General features: G+C 42.8%; 1 protein-coding gene across 22 annotated transcripts in view; it reads left to right on the top strand.

Annotated features, from left to right (window-relative positions):
• adgrg6 (adhesion G protein-coupled receptor G6) overlaps positions 1-20,507 on the top strand; it is an 82,928-nt gene that overhangs the window by 32,998 nt on the left and 29,423 nt on the right. For 6 of the 22 annotated variants that reach the window (XM_074616647.1, XM_074616631.1, XM_074616641.1 and 3 more), the window contains 7 exons: positions 1,817-1,864; positions 8,441-8,506; positions 11,286-11,357; positions 13,132-13,242; positions 14,188-14,280; positions 15,012-15,089; positions 17,219-17,347. In XM_074616647.1, coding sequence (XP_074472748.1) covers positions 1,817-1,864; positions 8,441-8,506; positions 11,286-11,357; positions 13,132-13,242; positions 14,188-14,280; positions 15,012-15,089; positions 17,219-17,347 — 597 coding nt within the window. The remainder of the gene's footprint in view (positions 1-1,816; positions 1,865-8,440; positions 8,507-11,285; positions 11,358-13,131; positions 13,243-14,187; positions 14,281-15,011; positions 15,090-17,218; positions 17,348-20,507) is intronic. The other 16 variants (XM_074616648.1, XM_074616633.1, XM_074616654.1 and 13 more) reach the window with 14 other exon arrangements.

Here is a 20,507-nt window from a genome sequence, read left to right as displayed (position 1 = left end):
TTTTGTGTTTCACTTTCACTTTTGAAACGTAGTTATTTTAATCCAAAACACAATGTTTCTCCCTAAACTTAACTAAGTGATTTTGTTGAATGTTAGTGTTTAAGTTTCGCTTTCATTTTTATAACGTAGCAGGCCCCTACTGACCCTCATCTATGAGGCTGATAATGACTGATAACGCCAACCCGTTCTCACTCCCAACTCGCCAAATACCGCAGTCACGTGACTCCTCAGTATTGTCAGTCCCTATAGTCATTAGTCACGTGAGTCGTTATTGTCAGTCCCGTGAGTCCCAGGAGTCACTAGTCACGAGTCAAGTCATAAGTATCATCAGTCCTGTGAGTCAGGTGAGTCGTTAGTATCGTCTGTCACGTGAGTCATTAGTATCGTCTGTCACGTGAGTCGTTAGTATCGTCTGTCACGTGAGTCGCTAGTCACGAGTCGTAAGTATCATCAGTCCTGTGAGTCAGGTGAGTTGTTAGTATAGTCTGTCACATGAGTCGTTAATATCGTCTGTCATGTGAGTCGTTAGTATCGTCTGTCACGTGAGTCGTTAGTATCGTCTGTCACGTGAGTCGTTAGTATAGTCTGTCACGTGAGTCGTTAGTATTGTCTGTCACGTGAGTCATTAGTATTGTCTGTCACGTGAGTCGTTAGTATCGATTGTCACGTGAGTCGTTAATATCGTCTGTCATGTGAGTCGTTAGTATTGTCTGTCACGTGAGTCATTAGTATTGTCTGTCACGTAAGTCGTTAGTATCGATTGTCACGTGAGTCGTTAATATCGTCTGTCATGTGAGTCGTTAGTATCGTCTGTCACGTGAGTCGTTAGTATCGTCTGTCACGTGAGTCGTTAGTATCCTCTGTCATGTGAGTTGTTAGTATCGTTTGTCAAGTGAGTCGTTAGTATCGTCTGTCACGTGAGTCATTAGTATTGTCTGTCACGTGAGTCGTTAGTATCGTCTGTCACGTGAGTCGTTAGTATCGTCTGTCACGTGAGTCGTTAGTATCGTCTGTCACGTGAGTCGTTAGTATCGTGATTCCAGTGAGTCATGTGAGTCGTTTGTCACATGAGTCGTTAGTCAAGTGAGTCGTTATCGTCAACCCCATTGAGTCACATGAGTCGTTATCGTCAGTCCCATGAGTCACGTGAGTCGTTAATCAATGAAGTTAACGTCAACCACGATTGTTTCCTAACCCTAACTGAGTGGTTGTGTTGCCTATACCTAACTTCCTGTGAAAATGGAAGTTTATTTTGAAAAGGACACTATACATGTAACGAGCGTATATTGACACACCGTGCCTGGTCCGTCCAAAATTAACGCAAGAGGGGTACCCCGTGCGTCGGTTTCCAATGCCGAGGGGGACTGGCACATAAGACAAAAACAGAAGACGACCTACTGTATAATAATACTGTTAATGTACTGCACTGACAGACTGTATATTTACTTACTGAATACACAAGGTGACTAAAGAAATTCTGAGGGATCTGTCTAATTCCTGGACCTTCAGACAACCTTTATCTTGTCTGTCTGATTGCCTCAGTGACTGACCTCCATGTTCAACCCTTTATTATCGCTGAATGACTGATTGCTTACGCTCCGCCTTAATTATTAATTATCTGTGTAACTGTCACTTTGACCCTGTCTTGTTGCTGTTTCTGTGTAATTAACCCGACTCCCATGATGCAGTTATTATTAACTGATCGCCTCGTTGACTAATTGACCTCCTATCAATGTTACGGCTCTAAAAAATGTCCCTGTATTTCCCTGAAGTGACCAAAACGCTGATGTCCACTAATCTGTCCTTCTCTTCACAGTCTGCTCCCCTCATTGCATTCACTTAACTACTGCTGCACCAGCTAGTGGTGAGTGCTGCTAACACCCTGCTCATGTGTCTGTATGTGTGTGTGTCCTGGAGGTTTGTATACGTCTGCTTGTGCTAACAGCTATGATGCATGGATGAAAATGTGCAATGATGTCATATAGACTCCTTGGGCTAGTGTTAGCCTCCAGTCTTTCCTTTGTTTTGCCTCCAGCTAACACTGTGACGTCATCATGACGTCGACATTAAAAGGGTCCATTGTCCGGTTCATATGGTCTGATGCATCCCGACGCCGCTCGTTGCTGCTCATTGTGTGCCGTGTCAATCACAGTGGACTCTGTACATGTGGCTGTGAATGACTCGAGTGAGAAGATTTTCACAACACCGCCGAGAAGCTGTCAGTCAGTCAGAGTCTTCCTGTCAAAGTGCTGCAGGCCGTCCCTGAACTTGTTCTGCAACAACGAGGCCCCAAAGCTCCTGGTGACAGGTCGAAGTCTGGCGTTTTATAAACACGATAACTTGACCGTATCTGTGCCCTGAAACTCTCCAGGTAGTTCATAAAGTCTAAATCCTGAATCTCAATCTGTCCATTCAATCTGAATCTTTTCGGCTTCGTTATAAAAATCTATTTAGGCTTCTTTTTTTTTTTAAGTTATAAAACTCAGAAGTTTGACATTCAAGATTCTAACTTATTGATATTTCAGAGCCATGGTCGGGGCCGTAGATTCTAACTTACTGATATTTCAGAGCCGTGGTCGGGGCCATAGATTCTAACTTACTGATATTTCATAGCCATGGTCGGGGCCGTAGATTCTAACTTACTGATATTTCAGAGCCATGGTCGGGGCCGTAGATTCTAACTTACTGATATTTCAGAGCCATGGTCGGGGCCATAGATTCTAACTTACTGATATTTCAGAGCCGTGGTCGGGGCCATAGATTCTTACTTATTGATATTTCAGATTTGCTGTCTTTTCACTTGTTGATATCTCTGTGTTTTGGACTGTTGGAACAAAACAAGCAATTAGAAGACGTCACTCGAGGCCTGGGGGTCTCGTGAAGAACCGTTTTCACTATTTTCTGACCTAAATATGGCGAGACATTCGACAGCCAGCAGGAACTTGGCTTTCCAGGCTCGCACAGCTGCATTGATTACAGAACTAAGTAATAAATAAAGATGAGATGGAGTTAATTGATCCCTGAAGGGAAACTGGGTAATTGCAGCAGCAGGAGGAAGAAACAGAAACAGAGGATTAATTTGGGGGAAACAAAAGGTGAAATATTGACTCTACATTCACAGACGTCTGCTGCTCGGAGATTAAAACGGTTCACATGTTTTTTTGTGCAAATAGTGCCGATGGTTCAAATCAGGGTCACAGACTAAAGGGACAGCCTAACACGTCATGTGCACAGACACAAAGAGGACCACATGATAGAGTTGTTGAAAGCACTGTGGGGACTGTCTGAGTGAAATGTTGTGTTTTAGTGTTTGGACCCTCTTTACGGAGGTTTACAGAGTCCCAGGAAGGATTAGACCAGGTAGGGAAGGTCACATTTGAAGCCAGCAGTGTTTTGACAGGTCGTTTTACAACCTCAGAGCCCACAAACTTTGACATTTTCCATTCTTCAATAATGGAAGTTTTATAGCTGCTGGCTGACGCAGTATTGTTTCTCTCTCTCTATCCTGGCTTTGAGGTTTTCACTTCCTTTACTGTGTTTCATAAAACACAGTCACATGTTCAACATGTTCCTATATGCTGCTTGGCCAACGTCCTGGAGCCACATTTTTATTATTTAAGGTCTTAATGATCCGATTTGGTGTTTGCTGAGCTGCAGTAAAAATAGTTGGGATAGTTTGCGGCCGTAGAATCAACATTTAGTTCAGAGTTCAAAGTAAGCACCCTTCACTATTCTTCAAACTGAATTAATTTGCCATTTACACTTTATAGAGGCATTAATGATGGTACGATGGTGTTTCATGGCTTAAAGAAACCAACACTGGAAACAGGGAAGGAACAATAGTCTCCTGTGTTAAAGTCAGAGGTTCTGTTACATTACCTGTCGACCATTTGAGGGTTTTGTCACTTAAACAGTTTGCTGTTTTGGGGCATTTGCTGAAATGACTGATGATGTTTCTCGGGAGGACAGTTAGGTTTTTCTTGGCTGAAAATGAGGTGGAGGTGGCACCATTCAGGATTTTATGAGATTGGACCTTGGACCTTGTTAGTATCGTCAATTCTGTGAGTCATGTGAGTCTTTAGTATCGTCAGTCCCGTTGGTCATTAGTATCTTCAGTTCCGTAAGTCCCGTGAGTTGTTAGTCACATGACTTGACGGTATCGTCAGCCCCGTAAGTCACGTGAGTCATTAGGATCGTCAGTCACGTGAGTCGTTAGTCAGTGAAGTTAACGTCAACCCCGACCGTTTCCTAACCCTAACTAAGTGGTTGTGTTGTGAGCCACTTTCACCCCCGGGGGCCTTTCGGAGCCGCACTCGAGCCGGTCGCTGCGCAGTGTGCACGCTGTTGCGGAGGAAATGCGCCCGGTGATGGCCAGCCAGCCCACCCGTTGAGAAGTGTAAAAGTAGTTTCGGTTCATTATGAAACTGTTCAGGCACACATGTAGTGGCGTAAGGATCCCCGACTGCCATTTATGACAGAATTTATACACGCCAGCTGGCGGGTAAATCTATATTAAAACATTGAATGACAGGGAAAAGGAGTTTTGTTTCCAGCGGAAACACTGTTGCTCCCACTTTACTGGCTGTGGACCAGGCGAAAGCAGATGGCTCTTTTCTACCTATTTGGCATGTTTGGCAGCGCCTTTCCCGTATCACTGTGTTGATTACGATACGGCGCCAACATCACATCGGCGTAATGCCGCAATGAAGTTACAAATGAAAGAAATCCATCAAGTGTGATGCATATTAGAAAAATTGTATTTTCCACGAAGACATCCGTCAGAGTTTTGTCGATAGTCGGAGGTGGGACGAAATTTGACTTCTGGTTCACGGTTTGAACTGAGTTTAAAATCATTAAACTTAGCGGGGCGCTATAACAAAATCAGGATCTGTATTTTTAATCTTTAAGCGTATGCTGCATATATTATCATTAATCACAAGTTAATGGATGAATTTTAGCTCAAATTTAAAGTGATGGATTCTCAGTCGTTACCATGATGTCCAGGCTCTGCAGTGAATGTTCACCGGAGCTTTCATCACTTTTCCTCCGAGTACATGTCTCACTCCTTTTTTCTGTCCACACAGAAGAGGTGTGTTTTATTTTGTTTACCTTGAAAATGTTGTTTTCTTATTTACTAGGCTAGCGGAGCGCTCTGGACCATCTGAAGCCGTTTTACTGTTCCTCTTTGGTGTGTTAATGAGGCTGGTGTTGATGGAGGCAGAGAAGGAGCTGTCGCCAGGCGCCTGCCCGGCTCTCTGTTTGTGTGTTTGTGTTCTTGTATACCTATCTTTGTGAGGACCAATTTGAGTTTCAGCGATCAGAGCAAGAACAAGTGAGGCTGACCCTCACGTCTTTTAAGTATGAGAAAAACAATGGGTTTTTTTTAACAATAAAGCATGTTCTAGTTGAAACCCAAAATATAAGTATGAACCTGGAAATGAGCAGGATATGTCCCCTTTAACCAAAGAGCTGCGTGCTCGGGTTATTTCTGTAACCACCAACGACAACAACAACTGAGAAAAAGGATAAAAAGCTTCTCCAAACATGCAAATTTAATTTGAAATGTTTTTTGATATTTGCATGAATCTGGGCGTCCAAATCAACAAAACGGATGGAGGAGGAATAGCGAGTCCCTTTTAATTCATCCGTGACCCTGCCAGGCCACAGAGAGAGGATCTAAATCCTGGTCTCTCTGCCAGCGTAGAAACTAAAATCCACCCAGGCGCTGTATGTGTCAGCAGCAGCAAATGGAAAAGCTTCATAATAAACTGGATATTGGTTAGAATGCTGCAGTGTTATTACAACCATCAGTTTATATGAAAATGCTGCAGAGTATTACTTAAACCTTAAATATGACTGTAGCAGCTCCTCTCCCTGCGGATAATAAATATGCTTTTACAGTAATGGTAGTGAAGCCTGGTGTCGAGTCATTAGATTAATTATAGTTCATCAGCTGCTGTCGCCACGGTGACACCCTGAGAAAGACCTACAGAGGACAATAAATGTTTTTATTTACACTTCACTTCCTGAAATTCAACAGGCTTCCTGTTTCTGTAAAAACATGGAAATGTGTGCTTCTCTTCTTGCAGATAAAATACATATTTTAACTGTACATTTTAGTCTTCTACCTGAATAGATGAATTATAGCTCAACACTTTCTCCTGTTGAAGAGCTCAGTAGGTCTGCAGAGCAGCACAAAGCAGCGTTTAATGGAGAGAACAAGAGCGTGAAAAATGAAGAGAGAGAGAGAGGGAAAGGAAAGGAGAACATGGAGGGAGATAAAGAAAGGAGGGAGGGGTAAATTAGGCTTCACACTGCAAGACTTAGTGCTCAAGACGTTCTCACTCCCAACTCGTCAAATACCGCCGCTTGGTCAGCGCCTCTCGGCATCAGAGACCGACGCACAGGGTACCCCTCTAGTGCGGGGACGGCGTGTCAATACACGCTCGTTACATGCATGGCGTCATTTCAAAATAAACTTGCGTTTTCACAGGAAGTTAGGTTTAGGCAACACAACCACTTAGTTAGGGTTAGGAAACGGTCGTGGTTGACGTTAACTTCACTGACTAGCGACTCACATGACTGACGATACTAATGACTCACGTGACTTACGGGGCTGAAGATACTAATGACTCACGTGACTTACGGGGCTGAAGATACTAACAACTCACGTGACTAACGACTCACGGGACTGATGATACCATCAAGTCATGTGACTAACAACTCACGTGACTTACGGAACTGACGATACTAAGGACTAACGGGACTGAAAATACTAACAACTCACGTGACTAACAACTCACGGGACTGACGATACTAATGACTCACGTGACTTACGGAACTCAAGATACTAATGACTAACTGTACTGACGATACTAAAGACTCACGTGACTCACAGGGCTGAAGATACTAATGACTCACATGACTAACGGCTCACGGCACTGACGATACTAGTGACTCACGTGACTAACGGCTAACAGGACTGAAGATATCGTCGAGTCACGTGACCAACAACTCACGTGACCAACAACTCACTTGACATACATGACTGAAGATACTAACGACTCACGTGACTAACGACTCATATGACTCACGTGACTGAGGATACCGACGAGTCGAGTAACTAAAGACTGACGTGACAAAATAAGTCAACGTTTTTCTTTTAGTTTCACACGGTACACGAACCCATCCACCACCACTCCCGTCCGCCCTGAACGGATTCTCACGCTATTAATACTACGTCACTTGCCCCGACTGTCGAATAACGCCGTGGGTGGGTTTACATCGGAGTTAGTTGAAAGCCCGGTTCGTCACATACTGTTGCTAAAGGGAGCCTCTGTGCGTTGGTTTCCGATGCCGAGGGCCACTGACCAAGCGTTGGTATTTGATGAGTTGGGAGTGAGAACGGGTTGACGTGGAAGAAAGAGGTGATGGTGGCAGAAAGACAAGAAGAGGCGTAAGAGGAAGAGAAGAGGCAAAGAAATAAAAGAGAGGTATGAAGGAGGAGGAGTGAAAGAAGAAAGAGGAGAAGGAGGGAAAAGGTAGATTATGACGGGGCACAATCCTCAGCCCTCCTCACCTCTTTTGAACCACATGCCATCCACAATTAGTGAATTCCTGCTTCTTCACTCGGCCGATCGCTGCGATGATTTACTGACATTCACTCCAACACATTCCTTCTGTTACTGTGTGACTCAACAAAGTCCGCCTGTTCTCCCGCTGCCCCTCCGAAGGCCTGTGAATATACAGTATGTGTGGGCCGCAGCAGGATTACATTTCAAATGGCCAGAGAAGTACTTGAGGAGCGCTTGATTTCTGGCTGCTGCGAGCACACAGTCGGTTAGACAGACTGTCCCTGAAATAAAACATCAGGAATTCGATCCCTGAAAGCAGCCAATCTGTGTCCCACCACAACCCACAGAGTCTGATTTATTAGAAACCTGCAGGCTATCAGGAACATAGTGTGAGAAAGTTTCTTGGATGCAAAATGTCTTATTATATCACCAGACTGGCGATTTATCCAGATCTTGTCCAATGCATGCTGGGATACTTCACCACAAACCTGAACAGGATAAGAAGTTTAGAGAATACGAGGATGACGGACGATCATATGTTGTTGTATCGACTGCTACATTTCTGGTATCATGACATTCCTAATTGTTAATGAGACCATGTTAGCGTGCTGACATAAGCATGTATTTGATTTGATAAACATGACGTAAAATCAACCAACTGACCTCAAATATTTAATATCATTTTGTAATACTGTGCTGCTGCATCACCCTCTAAAATTGCATTCAAATTAACATCAATGCATTAAAATTACTGAGTGTGAAAACGGGACTTTTCTTGCTAACGTGTCCTGAAATTAAGCCCCCGTTCCCTGATCATATTAACTGATTAACCTTTCTGTTTTTAATCTTCCCTCCCCTCCCTAAAGGTGTCTCCCCGCCCAGCAACACACCACTCACTACCAGCTGTGACTCCCCCGGACTGGGATGCCCAGGTAGGACAAATAAACACATCTGCATGGTGAAAACCGTCTTCAGCAACTGGTCCTAAAAACATACCCCTGCCTCTGTTTGATGTACTCGATCTCAAAGTAATACACTCAGGGTGATGTTCTTCTCGGTGGTCTGTCAACCATAACTACCTTTTCTTTCACCTTCTGGTGTTTTGTGGATTTTAGTGCATCACTTGTTCATCAGGGATTATTCTCATTTCACCTCCATGCCTACTTTCATGAGGCCACGCTGAATCTTTCAAGAAATGTAGAACTTTACGTTAAACCCGGAGCACCTTTAGGTACCATGAGTGTATACGTTGTTGTCATGGGCGGCCCTGCTCAAAGAATGGACCCCCTAACCTACTGCAGAGAATGATGTATATAACTGAGGTTTTCCTCCATGACATACATATTTAATCCAGGTGAACCCAGTGGGAATCAAACTCTCTACCTTGGCAGCATCAGTTCCACAGGCTTCCCATTCAGCCTCACAGGATGTTTTTACTGTCAGTGTCTGATGTATGTGCCTTGTTAAAGAAGTCCTGATACCCACCAAAGTTTCCTGAACCCCCTAAAGCTGCTTAACCCCAACAGTGGATTCTGGACGTGTTGTTAAGAGAAACACTCAAACCTCAACCAGACTCCGGTTTGGTTCCCCAAAGCCCAGAACATATTCTAGTCTCTGGACTTTGCACAAGGGTCTTAGGTTTGAAGAGGAAAGAAGATGGGGATGTTGGAGGTCAAAAGGTGTGAAGATTTGTGACAGGATTGAGAAGAGAAAGGAGGCAAAAAGAAGAAGGGAAGGTGAGGACATCAGAGGAGATAATAGAATAAAAGGAGAAGAAACTAGAAACTGATTATCGTGGGTTGATCGGACAAACGATGATTGCTCAACTAACTCGCAAAAGGCACATTTTAACAGAATTTTCAGAAAATGCCCGAAAAAAAATTTGATCTTCATATTTGAATTTGGCCGTTATTGTAATTTTGTTGCCTGAACATAACAGCGAGCATTTCATGGTAACAACGTGGCGTTAAATGACACGTGAATAGCCTAAAATGCGTTATCATGACACGCAGAAATGTCATGCTATTTATACGCCTTCTCATAAGATCAGGTACAGTAGGATTAGAAAGAGAAGAAGGGCTAAAATGAATCTATGTCACTACACAGAAATGTTTGATAATCGTTGGATCGTAAAACAAATATTTGCTTATTCTGTTTCTTGCTTCACCGTTGGTTGGATTTGCTAACTTTCTGTTTTATATTATTATAAACTGAATATCGTTGGTTGATCGGACAAAAGATGATGCTCAACTAACTCACAACAGAAACATTTTAACAGAATTTCCTGAAAATATTTGAATCAAGAGTCTGGCGGTGTCTGGCGGTGTCTGGCGGTGTTTGGCGGTGTTTGGGGTTGTCTGGGGTTGTCTGGGGGTGTCTGAGGGTATCGTAGGCTGTACAGATGGTATCGCCCTTTGATTTTTCATTTTGGCTGTATAATAAATTGACTTGAGAAGAGAAGTCAAACAAGGACAGAAGTTCAGTCAAATGGGTTGAAATGATGAATTTCTTGAAAAGGAAACAGATGCTCCACTCAGCTTGTTCTTACCGAACCTTTCTTCACAAGCTCAAGTGTCTGCAGATGAGAAAAAATAAGGTGGTTTAATAAGTATTCGCCGTCTGTCGCTCACTCTCACCAAACAATGTGGAAAAGAATCGCCTCGGGCATGCTCTGTTAATGACATTTTCCTTAAATGACCCGTCTGTGTCCTGAGAGGAACATACGTGACAGAACGTTTCTAAAGAAAACCACCCCAGGGTGCCGTTTGGCCTCTTACTGCCCAGCCAAAAGCATTAAAACTGGAATACTGTTCCTGCACAGATCATGACCCAAAGAAAATCTCACTCTCTGGCCAAGCACCTTTGCTCCAGGAGGTCACGTGATCTGGAGTTCACCAGTAGCAATCGGTCAGAACAGTAGCTGGGAGCTGGCCGACGACGTGACCCAACCACACTCCCTAAATGTCAGTTCTCACACTATCCTGTGCTACGGAGGCCTCAGAGGGACATTTTTATAAAGGTCAGTTTTTGTGGGATTGTGCTCATGAGAGTAAAGGCAAACTAAGGTCCCAGAAAATAAATGACTACGGCAGCCCGGACAGGTCAACAGGTCATGGGAGAGCGCTCACAGGGTTGTACGTTAAATCCTGGATCTAGATTGGTCCACAGAGTGCAGGGTCATCTAAAGAGCAGTACCCAGGGGTGACGAGGACGCCTGGATCCCCGGTGAGAACAGGTGTTCTTCAACAAACAAAGCCTTCATCAAGACAGATGGTTCAGATGGAATATAAAGGGAGGGTAGGTTCCTGTTTATGGGACAAGTTGTTATGACTTCTATGTCATTTCCACCCTGCGTTTGGCCTCTACAAGAGCAAGCTAGACACTTAATGAACAGCAAAATTCACTTCAGGACTAAAGCTGTCAAACAACAGGCCGAGGCAGATGGCCGCCCACCCAGAACCTGGTTCTGCCCAAGGTTCCTACCCGTTAAAGGGACGTTTTTTCTTGCCACTGTCTTTAAGACTGAATTTGGGCAACTGGTCTCATATTTCATGTAACAACGCTGTTTGAAAATACTAAAAAGCAACCTGCAGCAGAGCATTTGTGCTGTAAACCCGACCTGTTAAAGGTTCTGCACTGAGGATGATCATGCAGCTTCACAACCATTCATCATCTGCTGCATCTTTTTCTCTCTCATCCCGACCCCCCCAGCCGCTTCCTCTCCCGCCACCCCATCCACTGACTCCACTAACACCATCCATGCTACTAATGCCATCACCCACGGTAAGCATTCCTCCTCCTCCTCCTCGTGCAGCCTCCTTCTCTTTCATCTGTCGCTTTTCACAAGTCTTTTCTACCTAATTTCACCTTCTTCTCCACTCTTTGGCTTTTGATCACCCTTTTATTTCTCTCCATACTGTAGTTTTTCAACCTCTTTCCTCCATGTACCCCCTTTTTATTTTTTAAATGCTCATTCATGTTGTTCAGCTGCTGTGCTGATAATCTTTGATGGTTTATCTCTTAATTTATGTCAATGACAACTAAAGCCTTTTAGTCCCCTTCTCTTTTGCCTCATCTCCTATAAATTTTAGATAAATTTGGGGGCTCATCCGTGATCCAAAAGGAAGACTTCTTCTTCATAAAGTAATTTTCAGTTCATCACCAAAAACAATTATCCTCCTGCTGTGTTCACACCAAGAGCGAAGTGACTTTCCACCTCGCTTTACTCACGTGAGTTGGACCACCTCCATAGATACCAAAATCTTTTATTTCCACCATTTTTTGCCATCAACCATGAAAGAAATGACCACTATTGCTGCTTTGTACATGTTGTGGAAGTCCCAGATATGTCAGGAAACCAAACGGCGTTGTGTCTGGGTTCATAACATCACCCGGTGGCGAGCTGTATTCAAATACAGTGCCATCGCTACTGCGGTACGAACGCAAAATAAACAGATTATGCTGTGATTTAATTGCAATAAACGGATCAAAAGGATGCCGAAATAACTACATAATGATGCTGATTTGTAAAAAGTGTGAATTCATACTTTGTCAGGTCTGTTACCAAGACGACAAGCAACAACTTTTAAAATGTTTGTTTTCTGAATGGAGTTTGGATGGATCAGTGCTAGGCTATGAAGCTGCTCCAACAACACACAACATAAAGTCATCTAGGCATAAATACGGCAGCGACGTTGTTGTTTCTACCACAGACAGTCTGTGGTTTCTACACAGAGTTTGGTCCGGTTAGGGTAAGGCTCTGGGTGACCACAGACACATACCATTTTTTATTCCTCCATTTCTGATTCAAATGATGCAGATTTTGTGTGTTTGCATTGCGTCATTTGCGGCATCACGTTGTCTATTCGCCTCTTTGAAAAGTTTGCTTTGCTCTTGGTGTGAACACAACATTGATGGTTTATCGAAGAAGCTTTACTCATAAAAATCCAAACCCCCTGAAGTTGTGCCATGTTTGACCTTTTCAAAGACTTTCATGGAAAGTTGCTCGGGGCTATTTTACTTTCCGTGCACTTCTGAAAAGGAAAAACCCTCTCATTTATTCTATTCATTATCTACCAGGGAGAAAACTCAGCTAATTCTAATGCATTGATCCATATGAACGTGTTTGACTCAGGAGGACTGAGACTAGATAAATATTATCTACCACTACTTTAAAAAATGAGTTCATCAAATCTTTTCATTACTTAATTAACCTTTCTGTTATTTTTCTCCATCTGAGGAGTTGAAATGGCGAATGAATGGTCCCAGGAATTTATGAAAATCAGCTCTTGTTCTTTGATTAGGATAATAAGGATGGTTTTGTTCTAACAAAGGAAAGTGCAGTCCACTGGAATTTTAAATATGTAACTGAAGTAGAAAATACTTTGCACATAGTATGACTTTTTAACACAAGCATGTTCTTATCCATGAGGATAGGATGTAAAAGGTTCATACATGTTGGAAGCATCAAGCGTTGGGAGTACCGGATTTCAGCATTAAAACCATTTTGTTTGTGGTCCCTCCCGTTCTGCTGTATCCTTTGATTTGTGATCTCCAGTTCTCCCTCCCAACACTCCATCTCCAACCACCATCCCTACCACTAGCATGCCACTAACCCCAACCACCAGTACCACCACCACCAGCAGCACAACCAGCTCCTTCTCCTCTGGTAAGGCTTCATCTGCCTCACTGCTTTGTTGTTTGCTACGAGCATCTCTAGACTCTCCATGCAAATAAGAACAAAACAAAGTAATTACTGAATATTTCAGTCCCAAATTTCATTGTATTCAGGCAACTCAGTCTCACAGCAGTTCATGAAATAGTCAAGAAATTTAAAATATTCGATTTGTGTACATAGACACGAATATCTCTTTTGTTGTGACGCTCGGCACAACTTTTAACAACTTATTTTTTGTGCATTTTCCTATGAATGTCCAGCAACACGTGACACACATGTCAATTTCTGCTCGAGTCTTTTCAAAATTAAACTACTCAGTTAGGTTTAGGAGAATATGGTGATCTGGGTTAAAATAACTTCGAAATAGCTGTAATTTAAGTACGGAAGTTACGTGACAGATAAATCAACGTCGACTTCTGGTTTCACACGGGACATGAACACCGGTCTCCTGGGCGAAAGTCCTGTGTTTGCCGCTCTCTATATTTTTCGGTTCACAATTATGTGGATTACATTTGTGCTGACCATCACGAAAAAAACGTGAAATTTGTGTCTATGTACACAAATCAATATATTAAATTTCGTGACTATTTCACAAACTGCTGTGCGACTGGGCTGATTCAGGATAAAAAAGCTTGGACCAGAAGTGTTCTCAATTGAAACCCAAACACATTTTTAAATCTTTTTGAGAATATATTCTTTTTTACTAGATTATTCTGCCAAAAACAAAAAAAATAATTTAAACCGAATTGACTCCCGAGATGCTTTTGGGAAACCCATTTTTTGCACCAAATGTCAAAAAGGCTTCCCTTGATCAACCTTTTTTTTTTTTCTTCTCTGAATCAAGAAAGACTTTTGACAGGCTAGGAGCTTGCCCCATTAACACAGTGTGGTTGTGTGTTTTGCGTTACTGACATGCCGACTTATTGTGCTAATCAGTTACGCCTCCCACTACCATCACCATCACCACCAGCGCTGCTACCTCTGCATCTCCTGCCACTAACGTTGCTTCAGCCAGCAGTACACCATATGGTAAGGTAGCTGACCATATCTAAATATTAACATAGCTAACGTCGTTAGTCAAGGTTCTGATTTTATCCTGTTCTGTCAGCGATCGTAAAAAACTTTTTTTCACAATTGAGGAAGTTTTATCAAATATTACCATTTACGTTGTTAATATAATGTGTTTATAATATGTTTGTACATTGTCGAAATGTTTTTAGACTAATGTCCCCACAATGTAGACATGTTTTTGGACTAATGTCCCCAAAAGGCAGCTGTTTTGACAGGGTGTATTCCCCGCAGTGTAGCTGTGTTTACATATTGATGTCCCCACAATGTAGACATGTTTTTAGACTAATGTCCCCACAATGCAGCTGTTTTGATAGGTTGCTGTCCCCACAATCTAGTAATGTTTTTAGACTAATGTCCCCACAATGTAGCTGTGTTTACAGACTGATGTTCCCACAATGCAGGTGTTTTGACAGGTCGATGTCCCCACAATGTAGCTATGTTTTTAGGGTTGATGTCCCCACAATGTAGCTGTGTTTACAGGTTCTTGTCCCCACAGTGTAGCACGATTAACAGGTTGTTGCTGTTAAATCATGATGAATACAAGTATACACATACACTGACCAAAACAAAAAAACAACATCAAAGAAGTTTCCCATTTCCTTCCAGGTGTTTGATATAATATATATCTATTGTACCTACAGCATATGTCTATTAACCTGACTGATGTGTAATGTTTACTTTCCCTGTAGCCCAACAGACAACCAGCAATACGCCAACTGCTTCATCTGCTACCACTAACCACCCAGCTACTAACCCCACAACGCATGGTAAGAGCAACACAACTGGAGCGAAGCCACAGCTGAGACTGACGAGCTTTACATGCAAAACGCTTAATGCTGCTATGACTGCATGCAGTGCTGGCAGGTACAAAAACCACAGAGGACTTAAATCTGAGTTCAGGTGACTAAATACTGTCACTGACAAGCTGTATAAATAATGAACAGTAACTGTAGAGGTCTGCTGCCCTCAGTCATGGAAGAAAACAGTCCTTACAAAGCCAAACAGCAATAAATCCAGGTAGTAAAACTCTGGTAATTCAGAACTAAAGGAAATTAAATGAAATTCAGTTCATTTCCCAACCTGGTTAAAAGATTATGGATACAGCTGGATGTTTGTATGAACATTAGTCATGATGTTAGACACACTTAACAGTAGTTATTGCTTATTCTCAAAGAATATTAAAGCAATTATTAGAGTTTGAATTAACTTCTATACATAACATTTTGAAATCATTATTGTTGTTTGGGTTACAAGCATGGGCAATCAGGTGCATAACCAGATTTTGGACCAATAGTATGTCAATAAATGCTTTGAACTGGGGCTGTAACTAATTATATTTGTCATCATTGATTAATAAATTAACTTCTTTATCTATAAAATGCCTTAAAATGTAAAAAAAAAAATACTTAGAAAATGCAAGAGGCAGCAAATTGACAAATTTGGGAAAACTTAAATCTGTGAATGTTTGACATTTTTGTTTATTAAATGACTTACAATTAATATGTTATCAAAATTGTTAATAGATTATTCAATTAATCAGCTAATTGTAACTATGATCAAGAATCAAGTAAGTAAGTAAGTTTTCTCTTACATTTTCATAATACTTACACTTGAGCTTGTTGACAACTGTGCAAACGTATTTAGTCTATTTTGATGCACAGCAGCACGCAGAACTTCTTATGACTATTACTAATACTTGTAATCATTTCTTTCACTTTCATTTTCTCTTTGATTTAGTCCTTTAGGTCTGTTTGTAGGCAAATATGAATGAGTTGTTTCATGGCAGCAGGAAGACTCTTGTGTTAATCCTAGACATTGTGATTGAGAACCTTTTACATATTTTGTAATTTGATTCAAACGCCTTTAGATCTTTTTGCATTCTGCTCATAATTTACTTTTCTTAAACACTCATGCTACCATTAAAATGCACAACACTCTCTAAGGGCCTTTTCACACCTCAAAGTCCGAACCAATGTTCTTGTTGTATTGTTTACGTTTGACCCGGTTAGTTTTGGTTTCACATTGTAATGAAATGAGCGCACTAAAGAACTCTACATGACATATCTGCGTCCTGTTGTCATCACCTATGTGAGCTGTGGCTCGTACACTCGTATATAGCAACACGGTCTCACGGCAGTTCATGAAATAGTCACGAAATTCAATCTATTTGATTCGTATACACAGACACGAATTTCCGACTTTCAACGACGTATTTTTCGTGCTTTTTCCTACGAATGTCCAGCAACATGCAACGCATGTGTACCATTTCCGCTCCAGTCTTTTCAAAATAAAACTACTTAGTTAGGTTTAGGAAAAACATCATGATTGGGCTTAAAATAAGTACGTAAACTAAGTAAAATATGTAAGGAAACAACGTAACATAAGTACAGAAAATATGTCACAAACATTGCTAAAAACGCTAACGTAACCTACTCATCCCCCTCCCGCCATCAGCAGTCTCTCTCCCTTTTTGTTCTACGTCACTAGCTCTGAGCGTAGCATATTTACGCGGATGCGTTTACATTGCAGTCAGTCCAGACTACATGGCGTGCACATGAAACGCCAAAAGCAGGAATGACATTCTTATTGTATCCTTGCGAATTATCGTGTCATTCATGCACCTTTTTGTGTGACCAGGTTGCTTATAACATGACAATAACCGGCCAGAACTTCCTGTAACTGGTCCAAAACATCCAAAAAATACTTTCACATTAGAAACAAACCGAACCATGGTTCAGTTTGATCCGGACCGAGACCACCTCTCTTTACACCTGTAATTTTGGTTCACATCAAACTGAAAAGTCTGAAAGTCCGGATCAAACGAGGTGTGAAAAGGCCCTAAAAATGCATTCATGCCTTCTTTCTCCTCCTCTACTCGTCTTATTCTGTCTTTCAGCCTCCTCCGTTCTCCTCTCTTCTGCTGTTTCATCTCCACATACAGCTCCAGGAACGACTCCTCCACTGCTGATAGTAACTACTAACCATCCAACCACTAACATAGCTGTCAATGCTGCTTCCTCTTGGGGTGAGATGCACTCTTGTGCGCCAGGTTCGGCAACCAAGGTCTTTACGTTCTTCTCTTGTCATTCCTGTCTAGTTATTTCTTTATTCTCATTAGAAAAAAAATCTTTGCTATCATCGTTTTAAGCTTTTATTAATCCAGGAAAAGTTTGCTCTTTTTCAGCATTGCTGTGTTTCACATTTAAACCAATATCCCCGAGTTTAGATATTTCCTGCTGCTGTTTGATCCTGTTACGATTAGATTAACAGATATTAAATCACATTTTACTCAATACATAAATTTTTATATATATATATATGTATATATATATATACATATATATATATACGTATATATATATCTTACTTGTGCCTTGATGCGACATCTCTCTGATTTATTTAGATTGTGTTCAGGTTCTTTGTTTCATAATGATCAGCACTACCTGTAATAGCTGCTTCTCCTGTTGTGGTACTAACAATTTAATCCTTAAAACAATCTAATCTCGTCATACAAAAACTCTTCTGGTTTGGTTTACATTTACATAATCTTTTACTGCTTGTTTTCTATTATTCGTGCATTGATCCTGTCTTTTTTCTATTTCAGTAATACTTTTCTCTGATAAGAAATCAGGAACATATTTGTAATCAAGATACAGTTTTCTTTCACGCTTGTCGTGATTAAAGGGAATTTGGGATGACTCATGTGGTGTAAAGGTGTCAGGTGCTTCTTAGTCTCCATTGTGTATACTACTGCTTTGAGTTTTTTGCTTGAAAATATATTTTGTTTATTATCTGTAACCTGCTTTTCCACCATAATGGCGTCTGGTTTGATGTGGCGTGCCCTGGTGACAGCAAAGGAGTCTACTGTGAGATCTCCTGCTGCTGTAGTTGCCAGAAGACGCCGGCATGCTTTTGGATCCTCCGTTTCTCATGCCCCCAGACCTCCAGCCTCTCATCGTAGGACCCTTGTATCCAGTCAGTCGAGTCCTCCAACCCGAGCCCCTAGTCTCCCAGATAAAACATCTGAACCCAGACTCTTAGCTGCAGCCCCAGGTCCCCCGGCTCCACCTGAACCCCCTCGCCCTAGACCTCCAGCCTTCCTCCCAAGGCCCCGAGGCCATCGCAGCTCCAGGACCTCCCTGGGGTACATCTCCACCCCTTTGATCTGGCAGGGGAGGAAGAGACCGACTGGAGGAAGACGCCCAGCTTCAACCAGAGCACCGTCCAGGCCAGTGGTTTACATCACCAAACCTGCTCAGCCAAGCGAACTCAGATCCACAGCCAGGCCTGCATACACAACGCATGGGTTGAAAAACGCAACTCGCGTGTTGGAATATGCGACGCACACGACTGTTCGCTTACATGTATCAGCACAACCTACATCGTTACCGCACAAGGAGACCCATACAACCTCTCAAGACTCAAAACTCCCTCCTGAATCAGGGGTTTTAATCTCGTCCTATCAACTTAGAGATGAGGCAGTGGGGGCCGCACCCCTGGCATCATCATCGTCATCGTTGTTGTCACCGTCATCGGCGCTTAGCAACAGAAAGAACAAACCTGTAGCGCCGCAGTGGTCGTTGCTGAGCGCCAGCAGTGGGGGAAACCAAACAGTTGTTAAAGGTAACTGGAAAGAACCACTGGAACCGCTGGGCGATGAGTACTCGTCAGGGTCTGAGCCGTTTGTGTATGATTCGACTGAGCTCACGGAGGAGGGCGGTGCTTTCAGCTCGTATGAGTTCGATGCTGCCTACACCTTGGACGAACCCGTAACAATCCAACCGGCCTTCACCGGCCACGACGCCACAAACCAACAATCGTTCAAAACATCAGACCCTGATGGCGCTTCTCTTCCAGGAGTTGAACGTTTTCAAGATTCGGAAAGCCGAGCAAGTGGCTCAGCAGCAGGCGGTAAGCTTTCTCTGAACCGCCCACAAGATGGATTGATGCCAGCAACGTCTGACGTTCCTACACCGACTGTTTCTCAGACTTTTTCAGTAGCTCAAATCCACCACAGGATCCCAAACAACACTAACTTTAGCGGACAAAAGCAAGAGGACATTTCCTACACACCATCTCTCCTCATTCCCTCGCTTTCATCCCTTCTCTTCATGCAGCCAACCCCGTCTTTGCCCACGGTACAACTAAGCTCCTCGGCACTCCTCGCAGAAGAGATTTTCCCCAAACAGATTGTCTCTTCTTCAGCGCCAAAGACGGAAGACGTGGCCCAGATAACCTCTTCCTCACTTTCTTTAAACCCCCTGGACAGTGTGCATGAAACAGGGATTGTTGAACTTGCAGTGGCCAGAAGTAGACTGATTCATTTATTTATGAAGACGTCGACACAGCTACCTTCTCCTGTTTTACCCAAAACTTCCTCTTCTAACACTTTAGCATTCCCTCTTGACATCCAACGCTACTTCTCATCCTTCTTTTTGTCAGCATCTACTTCCTTCCCCATCACTCCATCAGCTTCATCATCCGTCTCCCCTGTTACTTCACAAAGTCCGACCTCCCCTACCCTTTACTTCTCTAATACCCTCATCCCTCTCTCATCCACCCTTCCTCTTCCAACCTTACATCCCCTCTTCCTCCCCTCCTCTTCCCAGCAGGCCAAAGAAAAGCTTCCAGAAACAGACGGCGTTGTTGAATCTGCTCACGTTCCAGAGTCAGACGGCAACTTTCAGCCTTCTGTGTTGTCATTTCTTCCTCTGTCCTCGAACCTTCAAAGGGGTTTTGTGGTGACAAGGGTTGACACAGCGCCCTCGTCGTCTCCCCCTTTCTTTTCTAAAGCTCCATCTGAATCACAGATGCCAGTTGTTGATGTTGCGCTGCACCCTGAATACCACTTCTCTAACAATATATCAGAACCTTTCAGAAGTCGATCGCCCTACTCGGATAGTAATCGCCCCCTTGGTGTACAATCAGGCCTGTCTGTCCATTCAGATCTTTTATACTCCTCCTTTAGTCGAATTGAGCCCTCTGGCTTATCTGTGGAGAATTTGGCATCTAGTTCTGCGGTACTGACACCAGATTTACCCGCTCAAATGCAGCCTTCACAGTTGGATGACCCTGAGTTTGGTTCGTCACTAGTTTTGTGGCCTTCTTCTCATGCAGCCAGTCTGTCAGTCCATCAGATGTTGGTTCATTCTGATCAGAGCGACATACATACTCTGCGTCCAAGA

The sequence above is a fragment of the Sebastes fasciatus genome, chromosome 18 (assembly GCF_043250625.1).
Source record: "Sebastes fasciatus isolate fSebFas1 chromosome 18, fSebFas1.pri, whole genome shotgun sequence".
Classification (NCBI taxonomy): Eukaryota; Metazoa; Chordata; class Actinopteri; order Perciformes; family Sebastidae; genus Sebastes; species Sebastes fasciatus.
Note: the sequence above shows the minus strand (reverse complement) of the source record. Positions and strands in the feature narration are given on the sequence as shown.